The sequence below is a fragment of the Pocillopora damicornis genome, chromosome 1 (genome assembly GCF_964200805.1).
Source record: "Pocillopora damicornis chromosome 1, jaPocDami1.2, whole genome shotgun sequence".
Classification (NCBI taxonomy): Eukaryota; Metazoa; Cnidaria; class Anthozoa; order Scleractinia; family Pocilloporidae; genus Pocillopora; species Pocillopora damicornis.
The window spans coordinates 31,589,033-31,611,326 of NC_142670.1; the positions used below are offsets into that span (position 1 = coordinate 31,589,033).

Below are 22,294 nucleotides of genomic sequence, written 5' to 3' on the forward strand. Positions count from 1 at the left end.
TAATATTCTGAATTTAAAGTTCGCGTTTACCTCGGCCAAATTGAAATATTCTTCAGCCTTTTTCTTATTTGTTTCGTCCTAAATTCTAGATGTTTTTGGCAGAAAGGTTTACGCTTCAGATGTTTTTTCACGAAAACTAGAAACTTTCCAATCACAAAACGAACTGCGTACGTTGGCAAAACCAAAGCAGTAACACATTTGTCTTAATACTTTTGATCGTAAAACACATTCTCCTTTCCAGTTCCCTACGGAGTGTATAGACTACGGTAAGGAGAAAATGCATGCGCTCTACAGTTAAGGTTTAAAATTGCTTTATTGTTTAAGACCAACGAGAGGTGAACAAATAATAATCACGTTACAAGAGCGAGTTTGGACTTTGGCTATAGACTTAACTTATTTGATACACTCCGGCGTTGTTACAAAAAACGACGACATTTTACGCATTCGTTGCCGATCATTTATACGGTTTGCTGAAGTTAAACAAGTTTTATAGTCAGACGTTATCTCAAATGGCAGAATTGCAAATCAAAAATTTCCACTGGCAGTCAGTTCAATTAAATGAGCCCAGAGAGAAAGGCAGACTCGGGAGATCTGTCTTAGCTGCTATGCCAGTAGCTCTGGCCTCTCTCAGTTGTGGTTACTGTTGGGGATATTCATCGTCTGCTTTAGAAGAATTGCAAAACCCTGCTATAAACCCAATAGACACCCAGAATAGTTAGCGCAACGGCCACAAGATATGCTTAATTTAGTTTAGAAATTCTCTCCTTGCTCGCTATGTGGCAATTATATAAACAAATGCAATTTAATTTCTGTTCTTTTTACGATCACAAATCTCGTGTTTGCAAGTTCAGTACAGTTAAGTGCCTCATCAACGCGGCAGTTCTATATTTTCAACCTCAACTCGTCTGATGATTATCGTACGTTGAAAGGGATTTTATATTTTCGAAGTGCAAACATATAATTTACTGTATCATCAATCTCTTACACAGTCAAATAACTTGTTGTACGTAGTTTTAGGAGAAACTTATCACCATTTTCATATTTTGCAAATCAAATATAATATTTCTCAACTCTCTTTGGAAACAAAAATTTAAAAGTAACATTGTCCGTACGATATCAATATAGATATCAAATTAGTATCAAATGCTTAGTCAATCCTTTCGTAATTGTGCTTATCTTTATTAAAGATGGCCTCTATTTCCTCCAGTGTTTTGCCTTTTGTCTCGGGCAAAAGGAAGTAAACGAAAAGGAAACCTAGGAAGGAAATGCCTGCATAAACCCAATAGGTTCCTTGGATGGTGAGAGCATTAACCATGGAATTATATGTATAAGTGACAACAAACGCCATTGACCAGTTTGTCAAAGCTGCTAAGCTGCAGGCAAAGCCACGAACACGCAGGGGGTTTATTTCCGCCATCACAAGCCATGCAACGGGTCCCCATGCGAGGGAGAACATCAGGTTGAATAGAACAATGCACAAGATTGACAACCAAGAAATGTCTTTAGCTGGCACCGAGTGGCTGATAGAGCTGAGCATGGAAACAGTGTCAGACGTTGAGCCACCATCTTTCGGAGGAATGTAGATCAGGAAGTACACACCTAGGGTTACAAGAGACACACACATACCAAGTGCAGCGGGCCATAGGAGAATTCTACGTCCTACTTTGTCCATTAGGACACATCCCAAACCTGCAGCCGCGAACTGTACCAAGCCAACAGTAATAGCTGCAAGCTTTCCATTTGAAAAGCCTGCAGTTGCAAAAATGCCTGCAGCGTTGAACTCCACTACGTCGACTCCAGAGAGCATCTGGAACGCCATCAACCCAACACTGATTGCAAGAGGCTTAGCGATCTCTGGCGATAATAATTCCCTTAGATGAAATTTCTCATGACGATCTGTCTCAAAAAAAAATAAGAAAGGTTATCTTTTTTTCATATGTATAGACGCACCAGATCTCTGTGAACCTTTCCCAACTCTAAATCAAGCTTCATCGGCCCGACAAACTTATGACAGTGAGAGATATATTAATAGGAAAAGTGAAGCAGTTCATTCATTAACCAAATTCAAATTCTGAGCTAAAGGCGTCGCTAAATACAATAACTTTCAAATTCCTCTGTGTTTGTTTTACAAGAAGCTCACCTATGGTCTCTCTGATGGTGACACATTCTTCTTCGATGTCTGCATCAGGACCTCTTAACCACAACAAGGATTCTAGGGCTTTACTTCTACGGCCCTTTCCCAGCAACCAGCGAGGAGTCTCCGGCACAGGAAACATAAGAATGACTTGCAGCGTGGGAGGAATTGCACCTATAAAAGCTAGCCATCTCCAGTGACAAAAGACACCCGCTACATAGGCTAGTATAAGACCAACGGTGATGGCCAAATTGGTGACAGACCCCAGAGTACCACGTATCCTAGCAGCTGAAATTTCAGCAATGTAAACCTTAAAGAAAAAATTTTCCATTAATTGGGCAATTTTTTGTTAAAGTATAAAGCAATTTATCTTTGGTTAATTACTATTCGGGATTAGTCTTGAGATCTCGCCATATGCTTGACTATTTACATCTGATGCAAAACTATCATAAACGCAATTTTTCCTGATTTGCATTGCCTTTAAATTTCAATTTTTTCACGTGACTTTCACCTCTTGTAACTATTTTTGTAACTTGATATTAGTTTTAAAAGGTTAAAACAAATAGTAACCTTCTTACCATGAATTAAAATCTTAACACAGTTACACCAAGGCTAGGTTAATGATACACTCTGTGTTATAACATAGCGCGCGCGCAAGGCCTATCTATTTCCTAAGGAACTACCACAATACAAATCCTTATGTAACGCGCGGCCGTGCACCAAAACATGACGTGTGTAGGTTCTCTTCAACTGAAATTTCCCGTCGAGTTTAGCCGCGAGGTCTCAAAACTTTGAAGTTTTGGAGTTGACGATACTTCATTCTCAAACACGATGCGAATTATGGCTGAAAACAAAACTGGGTTTTCTGACTTCAATTGAGGCTTCGCGACGTTGGTAACTCTTTAAGCGTTTTATGTCCCAAGGTGTTGTTCAATAGGAGATTTTGTTTTGAAAAAAGCATAATTTTCAGAATTTTTAACACAAAGCCACGCAAATTTCTGGTCGTGAATTCTAGTAAATAAGAATCCAATCCAGTTAGGTTAAATCTATCACACGTATCTCGTTCTTTTTGTTCGTTTCCCTTCTGAGCATAAAATTTGCACTTCATAAATTAATGATTTGGTGTTGAAACCTTTCGTGGTTGTTGTTTCTTTGTCATTTATTCATAGTTTTCAGGTAATCATGAACTGACCAATTCTTAAATCTACAGACATACCGGAACAGTCAACGAGATTGTACCACAGCCCAGGCCTGTAATGATCCGACCGCTGTAAAGCATGGCAACACTCTGAGCGAAGCAAATGAGAAGCCATCCAAGTACAAATGGAATTGTGCAAAACATAATGGTACCTTTCCGACCGAGCTTGTCAATCACCCATCCACCAATGACACTTCCGAAAATAGCTCCAATAGTAACTAAAGACTAGAACAAAATGTATAAGAATGAATCTCAAAGGCATGAAGCTTAAGTACGATAATTGTAGTCTAAAGGTAGACTGTTAGCAAATTCAGATGGAAAATAAAAATTTCACTTATACCCCTATATATCTGGCCTATATACAATAGACAGTGGTCAGCCTGATTAGATTGATCGAAACTGTTGCATTCCAAGAATTTCATCTAAGTATTTGCGATTTTAAAATCTTAATCTAACCAAGATGTTCTTTGCACATACATCCTTTTTCAAACACGAAAACAAATTTTATTGCTGGTCCCCACTAGAGGGAAACATCTTAAATTGGAGTGTGGCTGTTTTGAAGTTATCCGCAATATCTTGGGTTTGAGTGATGAACGCAGGCAACAAGAGATATATGATGTCCTCCATTCCCACTAGCCCCATCATAGCAATGACAATGCATCTAACTCATGAAGCTAGCGCTAGCTTTCTTAAAGTAGGCATGTCACACCACTATCCGTATAATTTTCCTGCTTCAGTCCAAAAAATTGTACTTTTACGTCCTTTACAAATACACAGGGCCAATAAATATTCAAGAGCGACATATGAAGAACATTAAGAATGACTGCCTTCATGCAAACTTGGACAATCGTGATCCATCGGTCATAGCGTGACACAGTCTTTCGAGCAAGGACCTTTCAGCACTATCATTTCAAATTAGGGCTTTGGGTCAAAAGGGTGACTAAATAGCGTGTCATATTGATTATTTTAAAGAAATTGTTTGCCGGATCTTTCCGAAAACTTTTTCTACCGGATCGAAAGGTGGAAATGATTTTTGTACTTGAGGAGTGGGAAATAGCAAGTTTTTTTTTTCTAGCATGCAGAGAAAATCTGCTGCTTCTTGATTTACTAAATAAAGCATCATCACCGGCCGAAATAGGAGAAGTTACGAGCACAACTCACGTTGGGGCAGAATTTATGCAAAAATTCTTTTATCTTCTTTTATTGCTACTTAAAATTTTATCAAGGTTCCGCTACATTGCCTTGACGCTGTTCCTCTTTTAAAACAATATCTTGTGGATTTTTCTACAATTGTTTTACGTTATATTAAAAGCACTGATCCACGTCATTTTCAAATGGATCCCATCGTAAATCATGTGATTCTCATGAGAGTCATGTGGCTCCTCAGCTATCAAACAAACAGTTTTAGCCGCAGGCGAAATAATGAGGGAAATGTTCCGTGGGATATCAAAGAGGCAAAATGGCCCCCTTCGGCAGTCTCTGTAGTACAAAATAGAAGGTGCTCGGTTAAGCCCGAGGCGTGATTTCGTTGAAACCGAAGCAGAAACAGTTTTTCCAATCTATTTATGTTTTTAGGCTAAATTTTGGGTTTTTTTTAATTCTTTTACAGATGTTGTTTTAAAGTTTAGCAAAGTCTAGTCAGCGCTACATATGCGGTTATTACACGACACACACGTTAAAAAATAAATATATAAAACGCGAAGCAATTAAGGAGTACTCTATAGTGGCATAAATATGATCCAACGAATAATAATACTCAACTTACTGAAAACCAAGATGCCTGATCGTCAGATAAACGAACTGCAGAAGATTCATCAGTGCTTTGTAAATCCAGCAAGGCAGACGATGAATATCCCAGACAGAATCCAAAGCTGACTGGGCCGAGTGCTGCAATAAAAGTGGCAAGGATCGATCTGCCAACTCTGTCTTGAATCGCGCTCATTTCATTAGACTGGGAACATGGCGAGTGTATGTGGCTTTTTTCGAACTCAGCCATGTTCGATACTTCGTTAAATGGCAAAGACTTAATTCGGTGATTCGCATCAGGTGCTGCAAGCTGGTGCCATTATGTCATCGAAAACACGTGATGACCAGCATCCCAGCCTTGGTTATGGAAGTCACGTAACGCTTAGATGGAGTGTTGCGTGACATGTCACAGAATGGCTAAGCAGGAGAGCAACAACGTGTGGATAAGACAACGTTAAAACGTAAAGCATGCGCAAATGGATCGAATTTGGCCAGCCACGCGCCAATTTCCCGCGCAAAATTGAAAAACAAAAACAAAAAACCGGCAAACTTTCCGGAAAAAGAGAAAATCGAATCACAAGTGTAAAGAAATCTAAAAAAGAGAGTGGAAAAGTAAGACTTTTCGAACACAAAATCATTTAACTACACGTATTTTTTCGATTCATCTTTTGCCACAACAACTAACTGGCCAATGTGGCCGTTTTCAATTTCTCTAAGACAACTTGGTTCTGATGGTATGTAATCACTATGTTAAGTCACTTCTACGTTCGCAGATGCGAAACGCTTCAAGCACGCTTGAAACAAAACTCACGCATTACACCACTTTTTATCGGGTAGTAATTGTAACAAGAACTCGAATTACGGTTATTATATTGTAGTTGTAATTGTAATTGACTGGCGGTTTCTGCATTCAAATTTTGATTAATGATTCTCTTTTACATATCAGATTATTATCATTATCTTTTATCGAGGCTCATGTCCAAAATGAGTGTCATAATACCAATAGATATACTTAACTGAATTGATTGATCAAATATTTTTTTTTATTTCGTGCAAGTGCTGAAATAAACCTACACTGTATTTACACCAGACTATCTACTATGTGGAAGGAAATTGTGAAGAAGGAAATGAATATGAACTAATTTTCCGCCAGGGCAATGTGCAAAAATCGTACATTCTAAACATCTAAATGATCACTTCTGTTTCCTGTCTGGATAGAAAGCGGCAAAGGTTATACAGTCGGTTATAATCAACAATGTTACCTAAGGACTTTATGGGAAAAGTCCGCAGAGTTACTTAATAAGTGCTTTACTTTTCCAATATTCATGCGGAAAATCTTTCTGATCAGCTGATTGGCTGGGAGGGAAACGCAATGTTTTAGCGCACGCATTAATTTCCAAATAATCACAATGAAAAGCAAAGTTAACCCACAAAAACATTCCAGAAATGGTTAAAAATTTGTGCTTAAGCCTTGCCTAAAAACTTTCGCACTCAGCTTCTGCTATCAAGACTTCACCACAGGAAAACGTTTTCCTACGATGAAGAGCCCTGCTGGGCCGGGTTGTTCAAAGCTGGGTTAAGATAACCCAGGGTTAGTATAAAATTTGATTTAAGATCTGAAAGCTTGAAAAAAAAAATTCAGCTTAAATCTTTTTGTCTTCAATTTGTTGATTGAATGCTCTAAAAATAAATGAAGAAAATTACCCTTAAACAGCTTTTGAACAAAGAAATATAGAAACCTAGATTAAAATTTAACCCTGGGTTAGCGCTAATCGGCCTTCGAACAACTGGGCCCCTGGTGTTCAAAAAACGCTTAGGGATGAATTTGGCTACTCCGACCGACGGAAATATGCCTCATAACTATTCATCTTTTTCTTATTACTTAGCTAATCCTTTCATAGTCTTGTTTATCTTGGTCAAACATGGCTTCCATTTCCTCCAAGGTCCTGCCTTTTGTCTCAGGTAGAAAGAAATAGACGAAAATAAACGCGAAGAAGCAACATCCGGCGTAAAACCAGTATGCCCCTTGGATAGACAAAGTGTCGGCCATGAACTGGTACGTTTGGGTAACGATAAAAGAACATGTCCAATTAATCAACGTCGCAATACCACCAGCCTGGCCTCGAGCTCGTTGAGGAAATATTTCCGACATTATTAACCACGCAACTGGTCCCCAACCGAGGGCGTAAAACATGTTGAATACGACAAGGCTTGTGATTGACAGAGAGGAAATTCTTTTCGCTGGAACAGATCTATGGATAGAACCAAGCAAGGCGAGAGTGTCCCCTTGTGGGGTTTTCTCTGTTGGAGGGATGTAGATCTCAAAATACACTCCTAGTACTACATGACAGATGCACATCACCAGTCCAGTCATCAGAAGGATCTTTCGTCTTCCAGCTTTGTCCATGAGCAGACAACCTAGGCCAGCACCAATAAATTGTACGGCTCCCACAGTAATGCTGATAAGCTTTGCATCGGAAAAGCCTGCGTTTGAAAAGATGGATGCAGCATTGAAGATCACTGCGTTTACCCCAGAGAACTGCTGAAAAACCATCAACCCAATACTGATCAGCAGGGGCTTTAACATCGATGGTAATAAGAAGTCACGCCAAGGAAGCCTCTCCTGATGATCTGTTGAGGATTGAATAACATGAACAGTTACATCCACTGCAATTAACCCTTTAACTCCCATGACTGACCAAGACAGAATTTCTCTTCGCTATATCAATACAATATCAAGCAGAAAAGTGATGAGAATAAAGGAAAATATCAATTATGGGATTACTAGTTGATCCAATATCAAATTCTCCGACTTAACATTTTCAGAATTGTATGGCAGACAGTAAGGAGAATTACTAATGAGATCTTGGGAGTGAAGGGGTTCACATGGTTTTCAAAGGGAACGAAGGAGCCTTGTGTAGGGATGAGGTAAATTCCCCTCACTATCAATTAATATATTATAGGAGCTAACCTTCGTCTAGACTCGCTTTAATCACACAACACTCTTCCTCGACGTCAAAATCAGGTCCTCTTAACCACAACAATGCATTGGCCGCTTCGCTGTTTCGGTTATTTCCCAACGACCAGCGTGGAGTCTCCGGCATAGGAAACATCAAAATCACGAGTAGGGCAGGGAGCATAGCACCAATGAGAGCTAGCCACCTCCAATGCACAAGGACTCCAAAGCTATAACTTAGTAAGATGCCAGCTGCTATGGCCAGTTGATTGACAGCACCAAGTGTCCCACGCAGTCGTGCAGTTGCGATCTCAGCTACGTAGACCTAAGGCAGAACGGATAGACTAAGTTATAGGGATCAAGGGAGCTATAAATTGCTGCAGCTTATTCCAGTCTTCTCCCCAAGATGAGATAATGGTTTACTCGCAGCACAAGTCAGGTTTTGCGGACTGTTTTAGCGGTAACGATTGATAGCCCTGGGTGGCGAGAGGCATTCAATGACTCTAGAGTCTCACCCAAAAACACAACATAATGCTCAGGGCCAGACTTCTAGAACGTGTGAATACAAGCTTCTTGGGAGTTTTCTACTTACGGCTCTCTATTCAGTTGAACGGTTCGAAGTGATAGCCTCGTGGTTACCATGCTGGACTTCGGGTGCGCGCGATGTTCTACTCACTAGAACAATGCTATTCCTGACCTAACATATGATATATAGATTTAGCAAAGCCTAAAGGGGAGGAGGAGAGGGTGCACGGCTCTGCTCACACTCGCTTTAGACTTTTAAAACAGGAGTAAACTACGGTGGAATGGACCTTAAGGTCTGAAATCTGATGTTACTTTAAGCCCTTATGTCTTACCGGGTAAGCAAGTGATATTACACCGATGCCTAAGCCTGTAATGATCCGGCCAGCGTGAAACATGGAAACGTGATGAGCACAGCTTATGAGGAGCCATCCGATCTCGAAAGGTATCGCACATAATACGATGGTACCCTTTCGACCAAACTTGTCAATCGCCCATCCACCGATAAGACTTCCAACAATAGCACCCACATTGAGCAAAGACTGGAAATAATTCATTTAAAAAATTAGATATTCATGGATATAACGGTATGCACGCATTTAAGACTAGCCGGATTGTGGAAGTGGTCGTTTAAAATATGGCAAGGTGAGGGGTCTTCTCGGGTGGAAGATGTATTGTGGCTCATTGTTATCTACTTTGCTAAACACAAGCGACATCAAGACGCCATGATTAGCATATTCAGTGATTTACAGTATTTTGAAAAAAATGTTTCTCAGAATTTAACATCTGGACAGCGGCACTACCAAAATGTTACATCCATTGTGCAGCTTGCTAGCGGTCCAAATATCACTAGAGCGATCTCCCAGGTGACACTTTTTTTTTGAAGGGGGGAGGGGGTTGGGGCATGGGAGCGCCTTTTTTTTCTACCAGCGTGGACTAATGCAGGGCGAGTGTGGGAAGAAGGTGAGGTAAATATCACACTAGAGAGGAAGAGTACGAACAAAATTACGCGCCAATTTTTTTCGCGCTTGTCCACTTGTGCGTGTCTCGCTTCTCGAGTTTCTCGCGCGTTAGCCACGCACTTTCTCCGCACCCGCCTTACACTTATCTCCTATCCGTTCACCTGAAACGCTAAGAAAAGAGGAAATAATGCCTGTTCGCAGAGTGAAGATCTCGGAATATGGCTGATGCGAAGAAAAAGCGCTGCGGGATATTTCAAAGTTAGCTTTCGTATCAGTAGGTTGGAAAATAAAGAATGCTGGAATTCGAAACCAGAATAGGAATACTTGGAACAGCCGGAATTCCCGGAGTGAATGAAAAATGATAAATTTTAAAAAATTAAACTAAAATTAATAAAGAAATAAGAATATAATGATAATTAACAATTAATTGAATGTTCATTAATAATTAATGGTAAATTTATAACTTAATTATATGATTAAATACAAAATTTTTCTTTGAGGATCCCGTGGCGTTAAAATAAATAACCACTTATCGGCACTGTTTATGGTGATGTACTTACTAGAAATTAAAAAAGTCTGCGTCATGTCAGTAGTTCATACAGCCTAAGTGACGAAAGTATTTCTACTCTCCCCTCCCCCTGGATAGGACGGCTGGTCCATCACAGGGTTACTCCCCGTTTTAAATTCGCCTGTACTCATTTATACACCTGCAGGATGTCTAGGGTGCTATAACTATTAGGCTGTCGCGCCTTTCAAGCCAGAACCGTTGCAGAAGATTAAACAAATGCAATATTTCCAATTAGTTTAATATTTCAATTGTAAAAAGCTCCGAATCTTGGAACTATTACAAATTAATACTATACCTTAAATAATTATTAACCACACATTGGGAGCAATCCAAGCAGCTACTATTAAGACCAGCCGATAAGTTCAGCGCGTTATTGGTAAATTCTTTCAGAAGAGTGCCGATACAGGAACAACCTTTTAAAAATGTACATAATTTAAAAATCGCAAACTTTTCCACGGTTTATGTTTGCCTGTTTATTCAATGCTTTTGCATGATCCCCCAGCGATCAAACTGTCAGTTAACTGCGGTCGCCTGATCGACAAATTATCTCGAGGTGCATTTGTTGGTAAAGTGGACAATACTGAAGGGTTTCTGAAGATCATAACTAATTTTCCTAATTGTGCTTCGTAAAAAGCATCTTCAGGTGTAAAAATAAACAACGAAGAGAGGCTTGAATTATGACCTTGAACAGTTTGTGGGAAAGTTATGAAAAAAACATGTGAACATCAGGACATTGCTGAGTCCCAAGTGATGTGTGCTCACGTCGAGAAGTAATTTCAAGCTGAGAGAAATACTTTGCGGAATGGAATCTCTCTATACACGATTCTATGTAGTATAATAAAATTTTCTGGTTGAGAAAAATATGAAAAATACAAAACAAAGGAAACTTTGAGAAACGTAGTGAAACTCGAGACTCGTTTAAGTTAAAGTATAATGGAAAGATCCAGTATACAGTTCTCTCAGTTTCTAAAGTGACTCTACTGCATATAGCATTATAATTTTTCGATCATTCCGGGAATTCCTGGTACTCCGGTTACGAATTCCTGCATTTCATATTTTCCAACCTACCCTTTCTTATCCGGTCACTGTCGCGATAGGATTTCAACGGACGTGTGACGTGTCGCATTCAGTTGCGCTGCACTGTTCAACGAATTCTTTGTTATCCATGGCCATATGAAGTAAAAAACCTCTGACATAATTTGCTGTGCGCTTTTAGAGATAGAAATTACTAGCTTTATACGCAAAGCTTCGTTTTCTGACTATACCTTGTCCAGAAAGCCTTTCGTTTGTGGACCATTTTCGTGGATGATTTCAAGAGACGCGTAACGCTATCGTATTTGCGCTGCAATAACACGGCTTATAAAGGTGGAAATGCTCCCTGTAAAGGACGTCGAATTTTGGTTTCCCTGTTCGCGTTTAAAGCTCACGAACGCGGCCGAGCGCGGATTAAAGGCTGCTGCTCGTGAATTGAACGCGGATTAAACGTGAAATGAAACAAACGGGAACAAATTTATCCGGTGTGTCATTTATTAATAAAGATTCTCTTAACTGGAAAAGCCGTGGCATTTGACCCTTCGTTCGGATCCTCTCTGCAGAACTGGCGAAAAATTCCCTTTTAAAGATAATCTTGCAAACATTACAAACACAGAAGTGACATCGATTTCCAATGATTAATGTCTTGCTCTTCGAGCTGGGCTCAGTAGTTTTTTTTTTCCCGACGTCAGACAGAAATATCCTTGTTCGTACTCCCAGATTATTGAATATACGTACGCTTAAATTTTATCGCTTTGAATGCCAAATTTGTCGAAAACAATAAATAAAATGATATAAATTACCAGCAAACTCTTCAATCGCACAATAGCAAACACTAGGGTTCTTTTTTCTTTTTGGTATTGTTATTTATTTTCAATCACTATGCGCTTGAAATATGGTTGTTCGTAACATATCCTCAACATCTTGACGATTTAGCTCCAAATTTATTATCAAAAAAAATTCTTGACAGGTAAAGAGTGGTCAACATAGAGCGTAATATCTACGTGCTCGCTGGCTGTCTGTGCAATGTCATGTGTCTTCTGGTCTGTTCATGGGGTTGTCAGATGTCTCGCCCGTTTCTTGTTGTATCACGCAAGCATTCAGACTTTGGGAGCAGGGGAAAAACTGATTAACGACTAACGTGCTTTCACCGACCAATTTTTAATTGAGACAAAACTATAGCCTAATTTTTATTTTTGACTCTCCATGAATAACGCCGCACCGCTCAGATAGAAAAATAGCTCCAAGCTGTATTAAGAATAACGTTTATTGAAAAGGAAAAAAAGTTAAAAATCGCAAAAACTTTAGAAGCTGTGGTCAGAATTTCGCGCAGAATCAGCATAATTATTTTCCTATTGATAATATCATTATAAAAAAGTGCCATTGAACTTACTGAAAACCACGATGCTTGTTCGGACGATAGGCGAACATCGGAAGGTGCATTTTCGTTCTGTAAATCAAGCAGTGCTGACGAAGAATACCCCACACAGTAACCAAAGGTTACAGGGCCAATAGCTGCAATAAAAGTGGCAAGGATTGTCCAGCCAACTCGTTCTTTCCTCAGGATTCCAGTGGACTGGAGAGATAGCGAATGAGAGAAACTGTTGGGTAAATCGCCCATTTCGGAAGCAGCGGTTGATAAGGACTGCTCGACGATTAAATCGCAATTCCAAAGCTTTAAAATTAATAAAACATGACTCAAGGGTCGCGTGACATTACAGGTGACATATCCTGTTAATGATCGGTGAACCTTAGTAGGAAATAAAATAATAATAATAATAATAATAATAACAATATCCTATGTAGGGAAGCAATTAGAGCTCCAAGAGACTCACTGCAAAAGTAGATAGATGGCTTGGTGTTTGTATCTGATAGGTTGATAGAATGACGCGAGTCCTCTGTTCCATTCATATCCCCCACATGATTGTGGCAAATTAAAGGGAGTTTATTAGCGCGAAGCTTGGCCAAAGATATGGGAATCTAGCTTATTTCGTCTCGCTCTCTAATGGACTTTCCCCTCACCCTTCCGACTGTCCGTCTTATGCCTCATTCACACCAGCAAGACATGTGCAGGTAAACCTAAACCTGGATGAAAATCAGCTACAGAAAACTGTATTTTAACTCTCGTTTAAGCAATCAGTAACTTGAATTTTCATTGTGCTAAATTAGAAATCAACAAACATCAGTTTAAGCAACTTTTATGAGGAACACGATTCTTTTTTTAAAGTAAACCGCGATGTAGCATTCGAGTGACTGAAGTGAGCATAGACTTTATCACTCAGCGGAGCAAAGTGACACAAATTTGATACTCGAACACTTTCGAGGCCTTTCGACGCTTCACTTAAAATTCTCCAATGCAGAATTTTAATCCTTACTCTCGTATCATGTGTAAAAATACTCTCTGATATTTAGTTCATTTAAGCAGCGTATCGTCTTATGGGCTGTTGCTAAGCGAGGATCGGAGAAAGTTAGTGCATTGACGCATTAGTCAAACGATCAATGAATGTCTCTAGGCAACCGTTTCCAGGCTTCCTAAGACAAAAATTCACGTGAGACAAAATGGACGGACAAACTCTCGGAGACTAAGTGGAAGGAAGCGGGGGAGGGTAAGGGGATGGTCGGAGCTAAACTTAACAACTCTAAAGTCCGAAGTTATTCAGATGAAAGCTACTGTAATGAGTCTTCTAATTGTGACTGTCTTGTCTGACTTTCATTAGTGAAAGTGCTTAGTTTGTCTGCTGACCTTGCCTTGTACCCACACTAGAGTCCTTGTTTTGGTTAGGCAGTCAAAGAGTAAGATCGGAAGCATTAACTACATTGTTTTTTATGAGTGAGATTCTTAAACAAATCAAAAAAAGGAAATAAATAAAACATGCGAGATTCCTGTAAAAGTGTTTGGGTTAGTAATCTAACGATAGGGGGTTAAATCCTCCAAGGTCAGGTTGGCCAACATGCTCGCTCATGCCGACCGATAGTTAGTGTAAGAGCACATGCTTTAGCATTACTGATAGGGTAAGTGTAGGGTCAAAGAGAGAAAGAGAGAGAGAGAGATAGAGAGAGAGAGATCGATAAGAGTTCGATAAGAGTCCTAGTCAGTCCACCAGAGTTAACCTGAGTGAAGCGATTTTGATGTACCATAATGATTCGATTAAGCGCCCTCGTTCCACTAAGCGCCCTCCCCTCTAGTAAGCTCCACTCCTTTCCCCCCACCTCGAATTTCTTTTTATTGATAAGCGACCTTATTGCGTAAGCGACCCTATTCTGTTTCAGTGATAGTACCACCAGAGTATATTCCTTACCATTAATATACGGATATTCACAGTATATTTGCGCTTTTACAACTTCTGCTGTTGTTCTTTCTTAGATAAACATGAAAGATTTGTTTTGCACATTCAGCTATTTCTCAAAAAAAAAATTGCACGCCCTGTTCCTATCAAGATCTAATAAGTGCCCTAATGAGCGCCCCCATAGTAGAAGCACCATAAATAAATGAGCGCCCCAGGCGCTAAATCGAATTATCACGGTTAGTAGGCATGTATTACAGAATACAGATTTTAAAAAGAAGACCGTAAAAGACAGGACGAGAGCCCATAGTGCCTTTTGCTAACTTGACGTGGTGCGCTCCGCAGCTGGTCTTCCCTTTTATTGCGATCCCAAAAAGGGAAAAATTTCAGATGAAAATTTTAATCAAACGATGCAATCCAGCATTACATATCACTGTAGGAGTTTCACATCATCATCATCAGTCTCAGCACGAATTCTGCTAAGTCTTCTGACATTCATATGTTTCTGATGAAGAACTTTTAAATGGGCGTGTGTGACACCCTCATGAATTTTGGCTAAGTTAGGATTATCAGGATAATCAGTAAGGCCAAGGTCTTTGTACCAATCAAGCACTAATAAATTTGATAGACTGTGATCAGTAACTCAATATCGTCTATCCCCTGTCACCTTTCATACCTTTTTCAGTAGCCACACGTCATGTTATATAATATATTTTCAATATTGTTATTAATAGCGTATTTTTAAACACTTACAGGTTATGTAACCCAATCTCGTGGTGTACCATGTAACATACCACGAGCTTTATTTTTGTCAGGAATAACTGTGAATATGCCACGGAAATGAAGGTGACAAATGGGATATTCTATGGTATAGAACGAGAAAGTGTTACATAACTATGTAGAAAAAAAAAAAGAGCCAACTTTATCCTTCTAATATTAGTCATTTTACCGCAGAAATCAATTTGATTGCCTTGGAACCAGCTCCTCACTGTCCAGTTAAAACTCTAAAAATACATCGATTAAATTTCGATGCCAAAAATAGATGGGAAATAAAGTTGCTAATTGTGGTCAAACGCTTGAAGGAAACTAGCCGTGTTACTGCTTATTATTGTAGATTTTAGCGGAATTAATATCGTACACCACGAGCAGTCCCTCCTTTTCAGCGAAGTCCGCGAGTAAAAAAATCAGTGAAAAAATTGATTTTTGGGCGCTGCGGAGAGCTTCTTGGAGTGACGTCAGTGCGTCGCTGGAGGTCCATGAGAGAGGTGCCTTTCTTTATCACTTTAGAGTACCTCACTCATGGAGCTCTCCCGTGGCAAATAGACGTCACTCCAAGGGCTCCCCGCGGCGCGCTAACGTCAAATGTTTTTTTTAACCAATTCTTTTGGACTCACGCGATGGACTTCGCCGTAAAGGATCCGTGACTACTCGTGATCCATTGATATCGTGCTTGATTGTACAACGGCACCTATAGTCTGATTGACTGAATTTTTACGGCCTGGCTTAAGTTCCTATAAATACTCAGCAAATAAAGGTGATAAAAATCATATTGCACTTCTTCGGTTGCCGAAATAACGTGGTAAGGTGATGACATCTGTATCAAGGGAGAAACTCAGTTGCCAGTTTTTGCTCGCTTAGTACAATTTAAAAATAAAATCGCGCAAACTAGTTCCCGCAAACATTGGGTCTTTTCGCAATGATCATGAATATTAGTTCCTCAGTAAAACCCAGTTAGTGTGCGCCCAACATTTCAGTTTCCTTTGACTAATCGGAAGCACGATCTCGTGGGACTTAATACGTCGTAAACAAAAACAGTTCCTCCCTTGAGACTGAAACACATCTCTACATGTCGAGACCACTGCCTGAAAAGACTGAAAATGCATTGAAATCAGGACCTTTCCACAAGAAAGCGACGTCCCGTAAGTCTACGCATGATGTGTCGAATGATTTTACTTAAGAAGGTATAAACTTTCTCTCAATTCGTATCATGGAGAACTGCAACAAGTTTGCCGGCGGAAACTTTTCCTTACAACTGGTACATCTAAACAGATTTTTTATTTTATACGTACAACATTGAAAACCTTTAAACAACTTATCTACTTTACCGCAATCTCACGTACTCTTTACTTTTACATCAGTTTGCTTACCGTTAAAAACTACTGGATACTCGAAATCTTTTTATCATCCCTAACGATGCCATGGAACGGCGAAAGCTTAGCTTAAACCTATCATTTCCGTAGAAGTTAAAGGGTTCATCATTTTAGATTGAAAACAGTTGGCACAAACATCCTCCGGCCCAAGTCCAAAAAAACCTGTAGGTAATTTGGACCCTAATGACGTCATAATCTACAGGATGTTGGGTTTGTGCCAGAAAAATATATCCGAACCTTGAAAAGTTGATGAAACCAATTCTCCAACACGCTAATAGAACATCAAGTATTTCCATTACTATAGACGTTAACAAGATAGAATACTCTAACATAGTATTGTGGAGAAGCGAAATGTTATTATGGTTTAACAATTTGTTTTTTTCCTGATTCAAGAGCAGCGAACGACTTAATTTATTTGTGAACTGCGATTAGGGAAAATATTTTGAAAGAAGGACATGACTCGTTCATTTATTGCATATCTCAATCTTGCGTGAAGCTCACTATATCCCTACGATTTCCTCAATCGTCGGCATCGTCGGTTAAACGGAATGGGACTGACTTTAGAACCCAGGCGAATGATATGTGTGATTTTCAAATTTAGCTCATACATACATCTAATTTTACTTTTGAAAAGTATTTAATTTTTCATAATCAACTGCCATTGTCTTACATATCTTGTGATGGTTTGAATAATCGACACTGGGTCAAAGATCTGATCGTAAACGCTCAATACTAGTAAGAGTACTTTGGTGCTACAGGGATGTTTCAGAGCGCTTTTCGATTGAGTGTCATAAAACCAAAAGCAAAATTATTGCAACGCTCAATCATAGCAAGGAAAATGTCACAACTAATGTGAACTTGAAGTTAACTGAAACACACAAACTGCTTGAAGCGCGGGAAAACGCGAGTGACCATTTCGAGATTGGTTGTAGCTTTGAATCGGATTGGTTGAGGGAGAGGCACGAGTTTTGTGGACCAATTTCAGAGAGAAGAAAAGCAATGACAATGCACTCGCGGAGGACTTTCGACATACAATATCAAATCGATCCTCTTACTTTTGATGGTAGGATGACTTTATAATAAATAGGGAAAGATATTACTGGTGCCTAGGTTGGTGTCCTTTTTCCACTCCAGCTACTAATCGTTTGCTTTGGCTGATCGGAAAAAGTTTACAAAGAGTTCTACCAGCCCAATTCTGGTAAGATCTTCCTGTTTATTACACAGCAGTTTTGACCGGATGCTGGGTTTGTGTCCATGACCGGATGCTGGGTTTGTGTATGACGTACATACCTATAGCATTTTTCCTCATTAAATTAAAGGTCCTTTAGGGTCATTTTTTTTTCACTCCATTTACACCCACGCAAACACTTTTGATTTTAGTCATAAATGCAAAAAACAACTTGTAAAATGAACTTGTACTTCTGTCCAGCGTTTTTTTTTCTTTTTCTTTCTCTTTTTTTTTTTTTTTTTTTTTTAATCCTCAAGTTTCGTCTTCCTCCTGTTAATGACGTGACTACTAGTCATACTCAGGAAGGCTTAAAAAAATTTCTTCGTCATCAGTTGTACTTGAATTATGATACCCTCCGTTTGTATTATCAGACCATCAAACAAGCTCGTTCATCCTTATAATTTGATTCCAAAATCTGCCAAACAGACATATGTTGCATAACAGTAGTTTACATAAGTGGAAGTTCTGTTCGTTTCGCAATTGTAATAGAGTTCTCTCTATCGTGGGTAACATTCGAGATGGCCGAGCCTCGCGGGGATGCTTACAAAAAATCTCCTCAGTCCGATGGAGCAAAACGTGAACAAGGAGTTAGCAGAGCAATCCTGGCCGCGTTGATCGCTGCGCTTGGCCCAGTGAGCTTCGGGTACTGTATTGGTTATTCGTCGTCTGCTTTGGAAGATTTGCAAAACGCTGATTATTCTTCAGTTGTGCGTCTATCTGCAGATCAGGGATCCTGGTTTTCGGTGGGTTCGATCATGTCTTTTTCGTAAATCAGCTGAAAAAAAGTAACTTGTTAAGTCATCTCCCGTGCCGGGACCATGTGTCCTTTTGATCCGTCAAAATATAACTGTTATGACTAGAAAAATAGGGAATAAGCTTATTTTCCAGGTCCTACTAGATATACTGATTACAGACGGCTCTGTAAGAGTTAAAGCTGATTAAACCACTTTTGCAGTAAATAGTGTGCTATTTGGGTCTTTTGTGCTAAATTTAATGTTGGCCAGGGTGTTGGCGCAATTTCGCTTGAAAGGCTAAACTTGATCTCAAATCTAAGCGTGAAACTGAATAGTTTTTAATTATTAATCGTAGTGAAGGTAAATATTCATCATCTTCACCCACGCTGAGGTAAATATCCCTTTTTTTTTTCTAGTATTTACCACACAGGCAGAATAACGAGGAAAAAAATAACTTTATTTTTGTCAAATGCTCAATCGTTTATTTTAAATCTCGCGGGCCGAAAAATAAAGTTACTTGTTAATCACTTGTGGGAGTTGAATGGTTTAAAGCAGAAACACCTAAATTAATTTACAGAGCTGACTGTTCTTAATTCAACACCTGAACTTAGTCTCCTGTTCACAAGCATTTTCTGAATTTCAAAAAAAAAGAAAGGAAAATATAAAATCATAAAGAGGAAGTGGACACCAAATCTCAAATTACACCAGTGCTATCTTTGAACACGTTCACCTGAATGGAACTTATGGCGAGCTCGCGTTAAGTCAAGGTCAGGCTTATACAAACTCTCAAATTGAACCAAACATAAATATCAATAATATGATTTTGAATTAGCAGATAATTACTTCGACACAATTTTGATCTTTATTATTATTATTATTTTTTTACAGTCTCTGATCACCGTTGGCGCTATTTTTGGCAGTCCTCTTGCTGGATGGGCGATTGACAAGCTTGGTAGAAAGAGTACCATAATGTTATGTGTTGTTCCTTTTGTATTGGGATGGCTTCTCATCGGCTTCGCTCAGAATCTCGCTATGCTCTATTCCGGTCGAGTTATTTCAGGCTTAGCCTGTGGCGTGATCTCAGTTACTGCCCCGGTAAGTAGCATCCTGAGCCAGGCTTCCGCTTGGCAATGACGTGTGAAAAAGCGTTTGCGCAAAAGCCGCCGAGGTTTACGAAAAAAAATGTATGACACTGAATAAATATATATACTCGGTCCACGCAAACGGAGCTTAGCGGGATAATTTTTAGGCTATCGCGTCCCTCACATTGTCAGGTGTACTGGAATTCGAAGGGATCTGAGCGGGTATTAGACTTTTCTGCTTTGAAGCTGGAGATAAGAAAACTTGTAACCTGGCCTGACCTCACTAAAATACTCTTCTGGAAAAAGTCCTGACTGCTGCACTACCCTTTCTGGTAATACTTTAAACACCTGATCAAGTTACAGAACTTCGTTTATTCCTCATTACTGATAAATTTTCTTTTAAATTTTTAGGTTTACATCTCAGAAACCGCCCCTCCTCGTCTAAGAGGCACACTGGGCACATTTAACCAAATGGGAATTGTATCGGGTATCTTGTTTTCTTTCATAACGGGCCACGCCCTCAACTGGTATTGGTGTGCCATAATAGGAACAGGGTTCCCAACCTGTTTGTTGATATTGATGATTTTCATGCCAGAAACTGTCTGCTGGCTGTTGGCTCGTGGAAAAGAAAAACGCGCCTACATGACAGCATGGTGGCTGCGAGGACCGAATGCTGACGTGGAGAAGGAAATTATGGAAATAAAAGATAGCTTAGGTAGGTTCATTTTTTCTGGCAAAGTACAGTTCTTTGTTAATTCGTTTCGGATTCTTTTGTAAATTTTTTCTCGTTTTCAAATTTCATTCTTTCATTCAATCATTTTTGCGGCCAATAGAAAACAAGGAGAGGATGTCAATCAAGGAATTTGCCAAACCCAGTCTCTTACGTCCGTTCGCAATCAGCTTGGCCCTTCATTTCTTCCAACAGAGCACTGGCATCAACGCAGTCATGTTCTACTGTGCCACCATCTTCCAAAAGGCTGGTTTCCAGAACAAAAGCACTATGGTGCCGATTTTAATTGGCATCATCCAGGTAGTTGCCGCTGCCTTGTCTGTAATTATGATTAGTCATGCTGGTAGGCGTTTCCTGTTGATCGTAGGTGGTGTGGGAATGAGCATAAGCCTTTTCAGCTTGGGTTCTTATTTTTACATCTCTGAGAACTCTCTGTCCAAGAATAGCATTGTTACTTACTACGATTTCTCGTGGGTGGCTGTTACGAGTGTTGCTGTGTACATAGTGGCATTTGGTATGACGTGGGGTCCCTGTGCTTGGCTAATAATGAGCGAGATATTTCCAGTCAAGGCTAGGGGAATAGCCAGTGGCAATGCAACTCTATTCAACTGGACTTGCGCATTTACAATCACTAAGACATTTCCGTTCTTTATCAATACACTCACAGCGGCCGGAACCTTCTGGTTATATGGAAGTCAGGCGATTATGGCCGTATTTTTTGTTTACGTTTGTGTCCCAGAAACGGAGGGAAAATCTCTTGAGAAGATTCAAATGTACTTCGAGGGTAAAGGGAAAAAAGAGAGGGATTCCATAGAATTGCCCATACGAGAAACCTATGTGTGAGTCCGGAAACACAGGAACACAAACAATGCATTCGTGCGCTTTCCGATTGAGTGTTGCTGCTGTCATGTAGGCACGTGTTTCTTTGCCACGAGCCAACAGCCGGCAAACAGTTTCCGGCATGTTTCATTTTCCTGCAATTTGATCAGTTACCTTAATCCTTTAACTCCCAAGATCTGATTGTTAATTCTCTCTTGTAGCTGTTACACATTTCCTTGTAAATTAGTTATGAGAACTTGGTGCTAGATTAACATAGCAGCTTCTACCTGATAAGTTTGAATATTCTCATTACCTGTTTGCTGAAGAATGTATGGATATTGTAGGGAGAAGTTTTATGTTAATCACTTCTGGGAGTTAAAGGGTTAAACAAGCCTTGAAATCTGATTGGTTGTTTTGTTTTTAGTGTAGCCTCCTCATTGGCTGGGAAAAAGATGTGATTAAAAGTAAAAAAAAAATGGTGCGATTCGTGAGTAAATCGCATCAATTAGAGCCAATTAGATTATAGAGACCACCTGTAATTTCAAAATGGGTGTAATAAAGGCCTGAAATTAATATAGGCCTGTACGGGATTTGAACCCATGGCCTTTGCAATACCAATGCAATGCTCCACCAACTGAGCTAACAAGCCAACTGGGAGCTGGTCATTATGTTGATATATGATAAACTCGTGAACTCAGTAATGAATAAATGACTGTGGATGTATGAAAATCATGTGTATTGATAAGAACTGCGGATTAAGAAATGATTATATAAGCGATCTTCGTAGTAATTAACATTACGTTAAAGCGATACAATAGCCCTCCAGAAAACCCAATTCAAAGAGAGGGAAAGAGCTGTCATATTAACATGAAAAAGATACAGTGATAGTCCAACGGAAACATAAGCGAAATCTTTGAGTGTATTTTTAATATTCCTGGAGCGATTTAACGCCCTAAATGTTTGAGGTATGATTTGAAATGAATGAATAAATGTGGTCAAATCGTATGAGTTATTGGCCCACGATGCCGGAGTGTTCCCATTTTTTTTTCAAAAATGAAACAAAACTGTTGATATGATAGAGAGCGCGATTTATAACCTAAAGAACGATCACTCGTCGTCCAGATTAAAAAACGCCTGTCACTTGGTAGA

At 39.5% G+C, this 22,294-nt stretch overlaps 3 protein-coding genes across 3 annotated transcripts; 1 reads left to right on the plus strand and 2 right to left on the minus strand.

Annotated features, from left to right (window-relative positions):
- Positions 1 to 294: 294 nt before the first annotated feature.
- On the minus strand, positions 295 to 5,798 carry LOC113682192 (solute carrier family 2, facilitated glucose transporter member 8). Its single transcript, XM_027199350.2, has 4 exons — positions 5,098 to 5,798; positions 3,351 to 3,557; positions 2,141 to 2,444; positions 295 to 1,896 (listed from the first exon to the last, which is right to left on the minus strand). Exons 1-4 carry the CDS (start codon positions 5,326 to 5,328, stop codon positions 1,148 to 1,150), a joined length of 1,491 nt encoding a protein of 496 aa, XP_027055151.2. The 5' UTR covers positions 5,329 to 5,798; the 3' UTR covers positions 295 to 1,147.
- A 301-nt stretch (positions 5,799 to 6,099) lies between these two features.
- On the minus strand, positions 6,100 to 12,822 carry LOC149053312 (solute carrier family 2, facilitated glucose transporter member 8-like). The gene is made up of 4 exons (XM_089189819.1): positions 12,512 to 12,822; positions 8,892 to 9,098; positions 8,050 to 8,359; positions 6,100 to 7,709 (listed from the first exon to the last, which is right to left on the minus strand). The coding sequence occupies exons 1-4, from the start codon at positions 12,737 to 12,739 to the stop codon at positions 6,961 to 6,963; spliced, it is 1,494 nt and encodes a 497-aa protein (XP_089045945.1). The 5' UTR covers positions 12,740 to 12,822; the 3' UTR covers positions 6,100 to 6,960.
- A 4,931-nt stretch (positions 12,823 to 17,753) lies between these two features.
- Positions 17,754 to 21,874, plus strand: LOC113682182 (solute carrier family 2, facilitated glucose transporter member 8). Its single transcript, XM_027199340.2, has 4 exons — positions 17,754 to 18,523; positions 19,403 to 19,609; positions 20,008 to 20,311; positions 20,430 to 21,874. Exons 1-4 carry the CDS (start codon positions 18,299 to 18,301, stop codon positions 21,167 to 21,169), a joined length of 1,476 nt encoding a protein of 491 aa, XP_027055141.2. The 5' UTR covers positions 17,754 to 18,298; the 3' UTR covers positions 21,170 to 21,874.
- The last annotated feature ends 420 nt before the right edge of the window (positions 21,875 to 22,294 follow it).